This window comes from Lactuca virosa, chromosome 4 (assembly GCF_052849685.1).
Source record: "Lactuca virosa cultivar CGN04683 chromosome 4, Lactuca_virosa_CGN04683_v6, whole genome shotgun sequence".
Lineage (NCBI taxonomy): Eukaryota > Viridiplantae > Streptophyta > Magnoliopsida > Asterales > Asteraceae > Lactuca > Lactuca virosa.
The window spans coordinates 22,129,346-22,142,600 of record NC_136429.1 but is presented as its reverse complement, the minus strand read 5'-3'; the positions used below and the strand labels follow the sequence as shown (position 1 = coordinate 22,142,600).

Here is a 13,255-nt window from a genome sequence, read left to right as displayed (position 1 = left end):
GTTTGAATTAGTTTTATTCAGTATCAAAACACTATAAGTTGATAAACTTTTTTTAGCGTTTGACAAAATGACAAAGAAAAAAAGCTTCATAAAGATGTTGGAAAGCTATAAATTATAAGAAGTTTTGATAAATTAGGGTTAGTAACTTATCAAAAATGACTTATCTTCGATTTCATACTGTTATAAGCTGTTTTAAAAAATTAGTCTATTCAAACATTCATTTTAACTTATATCAAAATAAAACCGATAATAAATTAAAAAACTTATTTTTTAAGCTTAGCCAAACACCAACCATCAATTGACCAATACCACAATTTACTCGATGAATCAAGTGAAATCTCAAATAACCCGACCCATTTACCACCTTCTGTTTGAACTTTGAACTTTGTTTACACCCTGTAAAAAACGTTTACATTTTATTTTCTTTTTGTATCGTTTCCTAAAGTAATTAATATTAGTACCACGCATATTTACACGTAAGCATGGTTGTTGAAGTGGGGTCTACAAAAAACTGCTTTTGACGTCATCATCAGTTAGGCCAAAATACCCCGCAGGCAGGAATCTTATGGCCGGAAAGGCTATGTGGGGGTGGGCTATCGTGTTCCATCAAACTGTGAAGATTTCAAGGCATTTATCTGAACCGTTCAGAAGTTTGTGGTCCAACGGCTAGACAGGCTTTTGGTTCTCCGGACTATGAGAACAACCGCACAGGATTTTGGCTTACCAAAAGAGTGATGGGACGTTTCCACAGAGCAAAAGGAACATCTTTGGTCCTTTTCCTGCATTCGACTACGACTTAACGGAACTGACATAGATTATATAATACTTTACTCCTCTCGCCGTTTATATTTCTATTTTTTATGTTTATTAATTTAATGCGCTTTTAATGTATTCAGAATTCAGACTACATAAATTATATAATAATTTTTTTTTATTCTGAAAAAAAGGTTAACGTTATTCACTTAATTTTTTAACAAGTTCATGTACTAAACTATTAATGTCTATTACCTTAAATGATTTAGAGGTATATATTATATAGTATTTCATTATTGATGATATATGATAAAAGCTGTTGCATTTCTTTTTGTAATGTACGAAATTTGTAATTGTAGTGGACCAAATTTGTATATTGGGTATAATTGCGTAGATGAAATTAATTTACTCAATTATTACTGTATACAGCTTTTATTTTATTATTTTATTAGATTATTTATGTGGGTTCATATTATCTGCACAAAATCAAACATAACTAAATGTAAAATCAAACCCTCCACCTCAATTTCTTCTCCTGTGGGGTTGCTGTGAAATTGTGGAGTTGGTTGCTTGATTGGTTGTCTATACTTCCGTTAAAGCCTGCATCTTGTTCGGTTTTGTTTGGTTTTGTTTGATATGGTGAATTCAAGTACGGAGTATTGTCGAAGAAATTGAAGTTATCTCTTGTCTATACAACCTTATGGATCTTTTGGAAGTCAAGAAATTTCATTATCATTAAGAACAAGCGGTGAGCAATCATTCTTATGGCGGATGATATAACCGTGTTCACTTTTAATTGGATCAATAGTAAGATCGAATAGTAGCAAAATTGTTTGGTCCGATTGGTATATGTCTCATGTTATGAATTTGTTTCTGTAATTGCCTGAGCTCCCCACTTTGGTCTTTTCTTTTTTAATGATATCGATTGCTTGTTGGTAAAAAAAAAAAAAAAACTAAATATGAACAATTACAACCTAGTTTAATATTATTATCTTAAACAAAACTTTTCGAAAATTTTAAAATATATTCAGACAATTTGTGTTTTTTTTTTATCATTTCTCTTTAATGGTTAATATACAATCACTATATCCTGTTTTTTAAGTATTCATTTCTAACGGCTAATATACACTTACTGAACCCTCAACATTTAGGTTGAAGGGAGTGAGAAACCAATAAAAATTTTCATTTAAAATCATTAATTTTATACAACCATTTGTTTCAAAACCAATCAAACTAAATTTATTTTTCAAACATCAGAGTAACACAATAAAAATAGATGGGGAAAAGTCATCAAGGGATGTTGTGTAGTCAAGTCGAGCTCTTTCCTTTCGAACTAAAAGTACATAAAAATATTTATTGTTTAAACCATAAAACCATAAGCACAAAGTTTAGTGAGTCCCCAAAATACCAAATATCATACATAGAATATGGAATGTTATGTGCCAACCATAGTATTACAATCACTATCATGCCATGAGCCACATCACGGTCTTTCATTGTCATGTCGGGGGCCAAAACTCAGGTCTTACAAACAAGTACCAAGAGTCACCTTCTGGACTTCCATGCAAGTATCACAAATACAATTAACATCTTACATATAACTGCCAGGTCCAGACCCTGGTATTTCATACAAACTGTCGGGAGCTTTAAGACTTTGTTATAAATTTGGTAAGACTTTAAGACTTTGTTATATATTCGCTCCAAATTTAGTTTTTTTCTACAACTTTTTAAAGATATTTAGTTTATATATGTATCATATTACATAATATGATTTTAAAGGACGGAATAAGGACAATATGCAACTATGATGAGAATAAAAATTTACCTTCATATGGATGACTATAATACGCCACAATATGTCGCAAATAAAATAAAAAATATACATAATCGGGAGAAGTATAAGAATCTTTGTATAAATTTGATAGAACACATTTCATAACTCTGACCAATGTTGACGATATGCCACTATGATGTAATTTCTAATTGTTATTATTATGTAAAAATTGAAAATTTAAATTTAAATTAACATAAATTTTTAATTTTTAATAATCTTGATTTTATTTTAATATTTATTCGAAAGTTAAGTGTATATTTATTTAGTAATTAATCTTGTATTTATTATCAAAAGTTAAATACAAAAATGATAGTCGAAAGTTCGATGAAAATGAAAATGATAAAGAGTAAGGTGTTGCTAAGAGGGCATAGAGAAAATGAGAGAGGTCATGAAGTATAACATCAAATAAATCTTTATGATCAAAATGATCAGTGGAGATGGCTTGGGGATGTTTATAGGTTATTGTAACGACCCAAAAACAATGATAAAATTTTGTTTTTAAAACCATTAATTTCATTCATTGTATATCTCCAAGTCAAATACAAGATCCAATATCAAAACATCAGAGTATAAATATCCAAATAGTGCGTAAATCATGAGAGGAGAATGTTGTGTCGTCACGCCGGGCCTTTCCCTTTCGTACCAGAAGTACCTTAAACCATAAACGTAAACTGTAAGCACAAAGCTTAGTGAGTTCTCCAAAGTACCACATACCAAACATACAACTGGGCCTAGCCCTGGGGTATATTCCAACCCAATACACAATTATGAGCCTAACCATGAGGTTTCTTCCAACTCATCATATACTCATGGGTCCAACCATGGGGTTTCTTCCAACCCAATCATAAAATAATGGGCTCAACCCTTGGGTTTATTTCAACCCAACATGAAAACACATAGGAGTCACAAACAACTAACATCATACATACACAATTTAGTGGGCCGATATTGGTGCCTTCGACCCACAAGCACAGTCAGAAGACTCACCTCTAACTAAAGATTATTGAATCGTACAATCAAGCTACTGCTAACATGGCTCCTCACACTAATCATAACCCAATAACAACCCTAATTAATAATTAGGGTTTATCCCATAATTAATGGTCCAAAATCATATTTTTATCTAACCAAGGGCAAAAGACCATTTTGCCCTTTCCATGCATGACCTAAGATACAAGGTCCAAAATCCCTAACAACCCAAGGCCCAAAAATGGCCCAACTAGGTTTTCTGGGAGTACGCCTAACGTACTACCTTGACTTGGAAGGATTACGGGGCAACAACCCAGTACGCACAGCGTACTCTAGGTTACGCCAAACGTACCCTTCAGAAGTCTAAACTCTCTATTAAGGTCTTAATGCTTTAAAACTTAACATCCAAACTTCAGATCTAATCCTAACGAACGTCTAAAGTGATAAAGTTGTAACCTTTATGCCTTTGCATGGCAAAAGGGAGATCAAAACCAAAACCTTAACTTATATTTCCATCTAAAACTCCATAACTCTTTCATGGATGAATACAAAGGTCCAAGCTTGCATTTTTATGTCACCAAACACTCAGAAATTCTTTAAAGGACAGCTAAAATGGTATGGAGTATACCATACTCATAAGACCAAGGTTTTTGGGACAAATGATCATAACTTGCAACCTAACAAGATCTAGCAAGGCAAGCATCAAGATTTGAACTTTATACCTGCTGGAGATGCACAAAGATGAGAAGAATTTTGATCCAAAAGCTTGAGCGCAACACCACTTATCTAAAGGTCTTCCTTCATCACCAAGAACACAAAAAATATAACTCAAGAGATTCAAAACTCAAACACAAGAATTAAGGTTTCGAGATGAGGGATAAAAGGAATAGAGGCTAGAGGTAAGGAAGGGTTTAAGGCCAGAAAGTCTTTTAAATAGGTTCCAAACCCTAAATTTTAGGGTTTTTCTTCTGCATGAGTACGCCCAACGTACGCATGCGTACACCCAACGTACGAGAGGAAAACCCGTGATCATTTTTAATGACCTACGCCCGACGTACCTATCTCGTACGCCCAGCGTAGCCGCGCAGGGACCAACTTTGCAAACTTTTTAATGAATCAAGCTAAATATGAAAATACCTGGAACACTAGTATTACAGTTATTTGTGGTGAAGTCTCTTCATAATCCCATTGAGTTAAACTTGTAACCTCAAGAATCTTATATGCACTATTAGGATAATTGGGCTCCGATCAAAATCAATTTTTTTGGTTGGAGAGCAGCGCTAAACAAAATTCCAACCAAGGTGGATTTGGTGAGAATGAAGGTGGTTGTTTCTAATACCCTTTGGGTAAATTATGGTGTTGCTGAGGAGTCATCAGATCATTTACTTGATATGTATTCCGTTGCACAACAAATTTGGGGGCAAATCTCGTCCTGGTGTGGTTTACAACTTCGTTTGTAACAAAGGTGATAGATTTGTTCAACTGTCCAAAGAGATCTAGTAAACCTCTAAAAATTAGAAAAATTATTCAAGCAATATTTCTTGCCTCTTGTTGGTTCATCTGGAGAGCTAGAAATGACCGTAATTTTAATAATAAAATTGCATCCATAGCTTGGGTGATCAAACGAAATAAAGACAAACACATTCTTATGGATAAAAATTGAAGTAACCAAAATTCACTTGATTGGAAAAAGTAGGTCGAATGTCTTATCACTAGAGATTGATTTTGGTATGTTCATTGTCTTGGGGGTGAAGGTTTTGGGTGTTTTGGGGTAGCCTTTGGCGTTGTATTACTTTTCACGGTGAAGTGTGTGTTTGGTGTGTGTTCGTCTCATTTTTCTAGGTTATTAATATGTCAAGGTTTCTGTGAAAAGTATACTTGTTCTTGCGTGTGGGCTAATTTCTTTTGTGTCTAACACATATGTTGCTAGGTAGTTATTTGGCGTGTGTGCGTATTTTATTCTTTTTCTTAATGTACCGCCTTTTCAAAGATCTGAACTCAAAGATTGATTTTTCTGTTTGGGTGTTGGTTGTTGTCGAGATAAACTCTACGGCTGGTGTAAATAAGTGTTGAAGTCTTGTGCGTGTTGTTGGTCTGGTGATGTTTATGGTACCTAAAGAGAGATTATCAAAATTTTGTTTGGTGTTGTCGGGTGGAGATCACGTAGCTTCATATATCTTTAGTTACACTTTGCAAGTTACAAGTTGGTTTGCTTAATGATATCGAAAGGGGTTCTTCTCAAATGATGACTCTTGGTGTATTCACTTCATTTCTTCAAGTTTCTTGGTGTCTACTAGCTTTGGGGTTGATTTCATCCTTGTTGTTCTTTTTATCTTTTGCAATTTTAGTTTTAACCTTAGTGATGCTCTGATTCAAATATTTTATTTTCTTCTTGTTTTGTTGTTTTCTTATGTATTTGGTACTATATACTTTTGTTCAGCTTTCTGTTGGTTTTCTTTTATAAAATTTATTGTCGTTCAAAAGAAAGAAAAACTTAACCGCTTCAAGTATTCATTCTTTTGTTTTTATTTGTTTAATAAATTTAGTTTTAACCAAGTTTCAAAACTGAGTTTTTTTTTTTTTTTTTTTTTTTTTTTTTTTTTTTTTTTTTTTTTAACTTGATATCTTAAAAGGGTCATAATTTTTAGTATGCTCACAAAATTTATAAAATCATCACGACTATTCACCAATTTGAGTATTTTTTATAATTCATGATTAAACTTAAGGATATTTTTTTGTAGTAAAATATTTTATGTGACTGAAAAAGTAATTCGTAAATTCTCGGGTCGGGGTTTTTAACAGTTTAAATAGTTGTTTTATGTTAGTTTTGATTACATTTTAGAGATTTTATATAATTTAAAGCAAAATGTAATTATTTGTACCGCTTTTATGACGTATGGGAGTAATTTTGGCTGGCATTGTAACACACTGCCTTTTTTTTGCATGCATGCCAAAATAGTGTTACAGTTCTCTATTCTCTTACAATAGAATATTTTTGAAGAGTTAGTTTTCCAAAGTGAATCGTATTTTTTTTATTTTTCTAAACAATTTAAGTTAATGAAATATTTTCTTAAAATTAAAAATATAATATGATTATTTATTTAGCATCTGAAATGGTTAGCAAGTTTTATTTTTTTATTATTATTTTGTTTTATTAAGTAGTTGTCTAATTATTTTTTATCAAATCATATTTGTTCTCGAAGGAACATAGGGTACTACAAAAGTTATATAGTTTAGTATAAATAACACCGAATTGCGCATATTAAAAAACAAAAAAGAATTAAAGTCTTGATGCTTATCTATTTTTTTATTATTATTTCTCTTTCCAACCATAATGATATTTTGTCCTTTAAAAAGTACTATGATTGTTAACAGCCATTAATGAATGTTTTCGTTCATTTTTATGCGTTTTTACTTTTTAGCAACCGTAAGACTAAACGGAGTGGATTCGTTATGGGTATTCGTTACGCTCGCTATGGGCTCTGGAACACCGCCCCCTAGCGCTCGCTAGGGGCTCGCTAAATGCATCTCGTTGCAATCTTGGCGAGATGAAAGAGAAAGAGAAAGAAGAAAGAAAGGGCTGTGATTGGCTTGGCTTGGCTTGCTTCACTTTCCATTTAATAAAAATATAACAAGCTTCAACAGTGTGAAAGTAAACCTTCGTTTTTGTAGATTTGCTGCGTTGCTTTGGTTGTTCATTTTAACCAGACAAATGGGGAAGAAGACATAGAATTCACAATTTGGCAGTTTTGGTCCCTCGATTTTAGCCTTATAACAGATTAGACCCCAACCTACAATTTCTTTTACAATATAAATTTCTAAAATTAATACAAAACCCCCTGAAAAAAACCTTATTGTAACTTTTTTTTAATTAAATATGAAATGTTTATGTTTTAAAAAATATAATTTATTTGATATTAATTGTTTGTGGTTTAAAAAAATAAAATTATTTAAGATTAATTGTTTTTGTTTTAAAAAACTATATAATTTAATAAATTTTGAAAAAGAAAAAAATTGAATGCTAGGAGTGTTACCATTTCTTTATGAAATGCTAAGATTTAGGTGTTAAGACAAAAAAATGATGTGGCAATGTGTTAAGAGTGTTACCACTCCTCTAGCCTAAGTCTGTAACACTTAACATAATCATATATCTCATCCACATGAACAAACTAAAAACATATATTTTACGTACAATAACAATAATCAAACCCATAATATTTGACTTCTAATAACATTTACCAATTACCAACTTGCTACAAGGGTTATATATATATGTTAAGAGTCGATCTACATATCCTATACCAATCTTTAACAATAAAACATAAGATTTTTGACACTCTCCCGTACTTTAGGAAGCGGGGTGGTCTTCACTGGGCCCCGTCTTGTGAACCCCGGCGACACCACGGTCCGGTCAAGATACAACCGCCCTCGATAAGCCGCCAAATGTGCATAATAACATGGTGGCACCAATGACACCGGTTTAGTACACCTCACAAAAGTGAAACAAAGATTATAAACCAGTTTCTGAAATTCATCAGAAGTGAAGTCGTTTTCATCCCACAATATATGATAATGTGTAGGCCGACTTGTCCCCTTTACACCCCAATGACTACAAAGATAAAAATCAAACTCTTTCGGGTGGGTGATAACCGAATCCACCACCGTACCCGGCGGCACGTTTTCATCGGAAAAAAGATTCCGGGAGGTGCCGCCGCCCGATTCCGCCAGAAACAGCCTCGTGTGGTGCCGTTTTTGAACCACCACAAATGTAATCGGTGGGTTGTACCCGGTGAAACGTGAACACCCATCACGAATCGCTTGCAATTCATCACGAAGAACTTTATGAAACTGTGTCTCGCTAACACCATCACGAAAGAAAATCAATCTTTTTGGTAATTTTGAAAGCTCACGAACAAAATCATGTAATATCTCCTCCACCATTGAACTCAAATCTTGAATTATTTCTTGCCGGTGAGTCTGCGACCTCATTTTTGAAACGTACTTGTTTGCCGCCGGCCAGTTAACCGATCCGACAACCGCCGCCACTGAAGGGCTGAAATCATCAAGTGGGTGCGGATGCGTGACATCCGCTCCCAGAAACATTACCGGCTCATCAAGGGTTAGAACCCTTGGGATCTGAGCCGGTAATGAGGTGTACAGCGCTACTGTACACCCCCCGATTTTGGCATTGATTTTCAATGCCAAATTCGCAAGGAATTGAGAACTCAATCTCGCAAGATTTTGATACAAACAACATTGGCTCATAACCCCGATGTTTGTTTCTCCAATTCGCTTCAAATCCGCATACCCTTTATGTTTCTTCTCCATCACACAAATCAAAAGTTGTAAGTTATCGGATGCGGCTCTTTGGATCTTTTTGAGTTTCGATTCGAGAAGACAAACATTGTTCAAAACTTGCATTGATTCAAACTGTGGTTTTATGATTGTGTTCTTGTTGAGAAAGATTCCTAATTGTTGACATCTTTGAGTTAATTGGTCTATAAATTTGGGGATGATTCGCTTTTGTTCATCAGTCCCACCGAAACTAATTAAAGCCCATCTCCCAATCCGGCTTCCTTCAAAAACTTGGCTACCTGAAAAGTTCCATTGGCGATCATGGCGTGAAGGAATCAAATCTCTTACTTCTCCACCATCTCCAAGTTTAAGCTTTGGAGGTCGAAGAATTCGCCCATTTAATCTTGTCATCTCCTTCAAAATATGAAGATTGAAGTCGCCTGCTTGCTTTCCACTGTTTCAACGATTGAAAAAACACGATATATCAAAACACTCGATAAGTGATAATACTAAAGTCTTTCGTACTTCCATGTATAGTACAGTTATTTCAAAAAGCTTTATTTATGAGTTTTACCAATTTCAATTTATGACCTTTTTTATTTTTCCATACAAATCAGTAAAATTTACAATAAATTTACTTTTTTTATTTAGTACTAAATAATAATAATAATAATAATAATAATAATAAATGGTTATTATATTATTATATTTCTACATATTATAATTTTAGAAAATTTTATATCTATATTTTACATTATATAAGAAAATAATGATTTTTACTTGTAATAAATAAACTAAGAGAATAAAAGAATAAAAAATATGAAAAAGCTTATATGGTCAAGCTTGTAGACTTACACTTTGAAAAAGTTTTTTTATTTTTTAAAAAAGTAAGAAGCTTTTTCATTGCTTTTCAAATTGAAAAGGTTTGAAAAACATTTACAAGAATCAGCTATGAATAATTGAATATTGAATAATTAATGAAAGAAAAGGGTTACCTTGATGGACCGAAGGGTCCAGCCATGACACCATCAATGATCGCTTTTCGTTCTCTTGGTTTTTGGCAACCCAATTTCAGAATTTTTGCAGTTTGATCATCGGAAAGTTTTCCGAGAAATTTTTGGCCTTCACAAACGACACAAAGCTCCATCGGAAGATAACATGGTCGTCTTCTACTAGTCTGCAAACATGGCAAGTTCCTGTATTGTATATCATAGTTATACTGTTCTTTAAAGTAGCTCACAACCCATAAATTATTCCCATTTCGATCACGAAACCAAAGATTCTCAGTGGATTCATCTGTCAAACTGTGAACTTTGTATCTTTGAACAGTATCACGGTGACAAACGAACACCCTAATGTTCTTCAACGCCTTTTCAACTTCTTTCTTCTCTTCAATCGTCAACTCTCTTGTTTTTCTCTCAGAAAGATCATTCAGGAAAGAAAGACGCTTCTGCAAATACGGGATCACTCCAATGCTTTCATGAAAAGCGGTGACTGTTAAGTCTACATTGAGCGCAAGCCCTTGTTGTGTTGGTCGGAGACTTTGAAAAAAACCTCGAAGTCCAATTGCGCCACCTCCTATGTCTTTAGCGCCTCCCATGGAGGTCGAGTAAAGTGAACGCCCTAATGGGATGCATTCTGACAAAGGGTTTTCACGAAGAACAACATCTAAAGCTTGTAGATAGTCTTGTGGAAGTGGGATTGAATCGTTGTCTTCTTTACTCAAGTATTTGCTTAGTTCTTTGCCGTTTAGTTTCGATACAATCTTGATGTTTACCCTAAAAAGCTTGGATTTTTCTTGATTCTCTTCACAATTTAGAGGAATCGAAGGATTACCCATTGGAATTGGGATGTTAATGAAGAGTTCAAGTTTGTCTTTTTGAAACTCGATTGGGCTAAAAAGGTTTCTCCGGCCATCGTAGCTAGGATTGGCACCGGATAAAATGGCGGGGTTTTGTTCGACGAGTTTTTGTTTGATCAATCGAGCAATATCCTTTGAAGGTTTCGGAGAGATGTCGACATCGTAGTGGTAAATTAGCTGTGAAGGGTCGAATTTTACAAGGAAATGATTGGCTAAAAGTGAGATAATTGTTCCCTCTGAGCCACCGGAATCCGGCCTTCTTGCCACCGTTAATGGAGGTTCTGGTAGTGCTGTATCCCTAACAGGTCTCAGTTCGTCTTTCTTTGCTCCCATGGATGAGTTAATTGTTCTTGGAATCACCTCTAGAGCTGTTTTGATTACAAAATTACAAATATATATTTAGAACATTAGCGTCACATTTGATTTAAGTTTCAGGTTTTTGATACCAAATTGTTCTTAGAAATACTGTCAAGTGATCATGATATGCTTGTTGTGATGGAAAAAGAAAATTGGAAATTAAAATCCGGCAAAAAAAACAACATTCAACAACAAAACTGAATGCAAGGGATAAGATTCTGTCTCGTTTTAACAAATGATTCTCTAATTTACAAACATTAAAACTTGAAAAAATCAAGAATTCATTTTCTTGAAAACAAGAAACAAAAAATACGGAATCTTGAACACATGTTTACACCAATGCTTGACAAATCAATCAAAACCCTTGTCGGAGTTCGATAAGAAATAAATAATTGAAAAGAAAAGAAACAACAAGAGCTCATTTGGGGGCATTGATAAAAACCCAAAACCATGTAAAGACAAGTGCTTAAAAGTTAGCAAAAAGATCAAATAATATAACCGAAAGAACAAAACAAAAAGTGGGTTTTGTCTACCTGTTTGATGAGATAGATGTGAATCAGAAGTAGCAACAAGAGGTGGAAGAAGATGATTCTGCTTCCATGGCGGTTTCTGCAAATGGGGTTTTGGTGTGAAGGCATGATTCAGAGGTAGAGGTAGATGTAGAGATGGAGCTATGGCGTATTGAGGTGGAGGCAGAGGAAGAAGAGGGGGTGAAGGAGAGTGGTACAGATTTTGATTAAGAAAACCGAAATTTCTGTTGGAATGCTGCAAAAGATAGTGCGGATGAAGATGATGATGATAAAAGTGTTGGTGTGGAGGGTTATTATGTGTTCTTCCTCTGAAACTCTTTGTTTTTGCTGTGTATTTCTTGTTGTCTCTTTCTTCCATGGTGAACACACTAGAGAGAGATCCAAAAGTTGCAGTCTTTGCATGAGTAACATATATATATATATATATATATATATATATATATATAGAGAGAGAGAGAGAGAGCAAATGGGTTTTGTCTCAGAGATCAGAAGGCAACTAGGAATAGTAGTAGGAACTGCAGTTATTGCAGAGAGAGAGAGAGGAGAGGAGAGAGAATTATCGATGTAATCTTCTTGAAGGAAAAAGGTTAACGTAATCTTTTTTGATATTTGGATTATTTTTCTTAGATTTGAACTTTTAAAAATATTTTAATTAATATATATATATATATATATATATATATATATATATATATATATATATATATATTAAAGGAAAGTGAACTTCCTAAGGGGTTAGTTATATATTAAATCTATGTTTTCCGGATATAAAATAGGATGCATTTTTAGTTTATTATAATTTAAAATGATATAAACTAAGTTGATAATTGATAAGCTGATTCTTATATAATATCCAATCCTAATATGCAAGTGCATATTGCATACCCTTCTTACACCACATCTCCCAGTGTCTTAAAACTCGTCGAGTTGGCCAATTGTTCGGCTGAGTACTCCCTACTCGACATCTTACCGAGACGAGTTACACAATCCGAGTACTCCCCGATCGACATCTTACTGAAGCAAGCAATGTTGTAAAACTCAGCCAACTCGGTGATTAATATGTATAATATACTTAGTGATTTATTATTTAACACACATGTGATTATATATATATATATATATATATATATATATATATATATATATATATATATATATATATATATATATATATATATATATATATATATATATACTAGCCGTTTACCCGCGTCAAACGACAGGTGGATATTGTTTTTTCAGAAATTAGTTTCTACAAACGATTAGTTTCTTTTACACAATGAATGTTTAGAATACATTTAGAAAACAATAAACTTTTATTTTCACAAAATGTATCCACTTTTAATTAAATCAACAATATTTTAAGTTTATTCCATTAATAAGTCATTTTTTGCCATTAATGTTTTTGAATTATTCCATTATTATAAAAGTAAAATTTTTTATATCCTACATGGTTAAAAGTAACAAAAAAAACACTTTTTTTTAGTAATTCAAGAACTGATCACCTAAATGCACATTAATTTCATTCTTTTGTTATTATGCACTACCGCAAAAATTAAATGAATTAAATAGTTGAAGCGGTAACAGGATGAGCAATCATTACAACCCATAACTTGTTAAGATATAGAAAGCTTTAACTTTTTTTTGTTTTCCTAA

General features: G+C 33.3%; 1 protein-coding gene across 1 annotated transcript; it reads right to left on the bottom strand.

Moving 5' to 3' along the window:
- Positions 1–7,719: 7,719 nt before the first annotated feature.
- AGO7 (Argonaute family protein) lies at positions 7,720–12,137 on the bottom strand. Its single transcript, XM_079088066.1, has 3 exons — positions 11,603–12,137; positions 9,847–11,080; positions 7,720–9,305 (listed from the first exon to the last, which is right to left on the bottom strand). The coding sequence occupies exons 1-3, from the start codon at positions 11,955–11,957 to the stop codon at positions 7,865–7,867; spliced, it is 3,030 nt and encodes a 1,009-aa protein (XP_078944192.1). The 5' UTR covers positions 11,958–12,137; the 3' UTR covers positions 7,720–7,864.
- Positions 12,138–13,255: the final 1,118 nt, after the last annotated feature.

Excerpts from the sequence above, each read along its gene's own strand:
- AGO7 (XM_079088066.1), bottom strand. The coding sequence starts at position 11,957 with ATGGAAGAAAGAGACAACAAGAAATACACAGCAAAAACAAAGAGTTTC. Across the intron at positions 11,081-11,602 it reads ACATCTATCTCATCAAACAG|CTCTAGAGGTGATTCCAAGA; the intron begins GTAGACAAAACC and ends TAATCAAAACAG. Across the intron at positions 9,306-9,846 it reads GGACCCTTCGGTCCATCAAG|TGGAAAGCAAGCAGGCGACT; the intron begins GTAACCCTTTTC and ends TCGTTGAAACAG.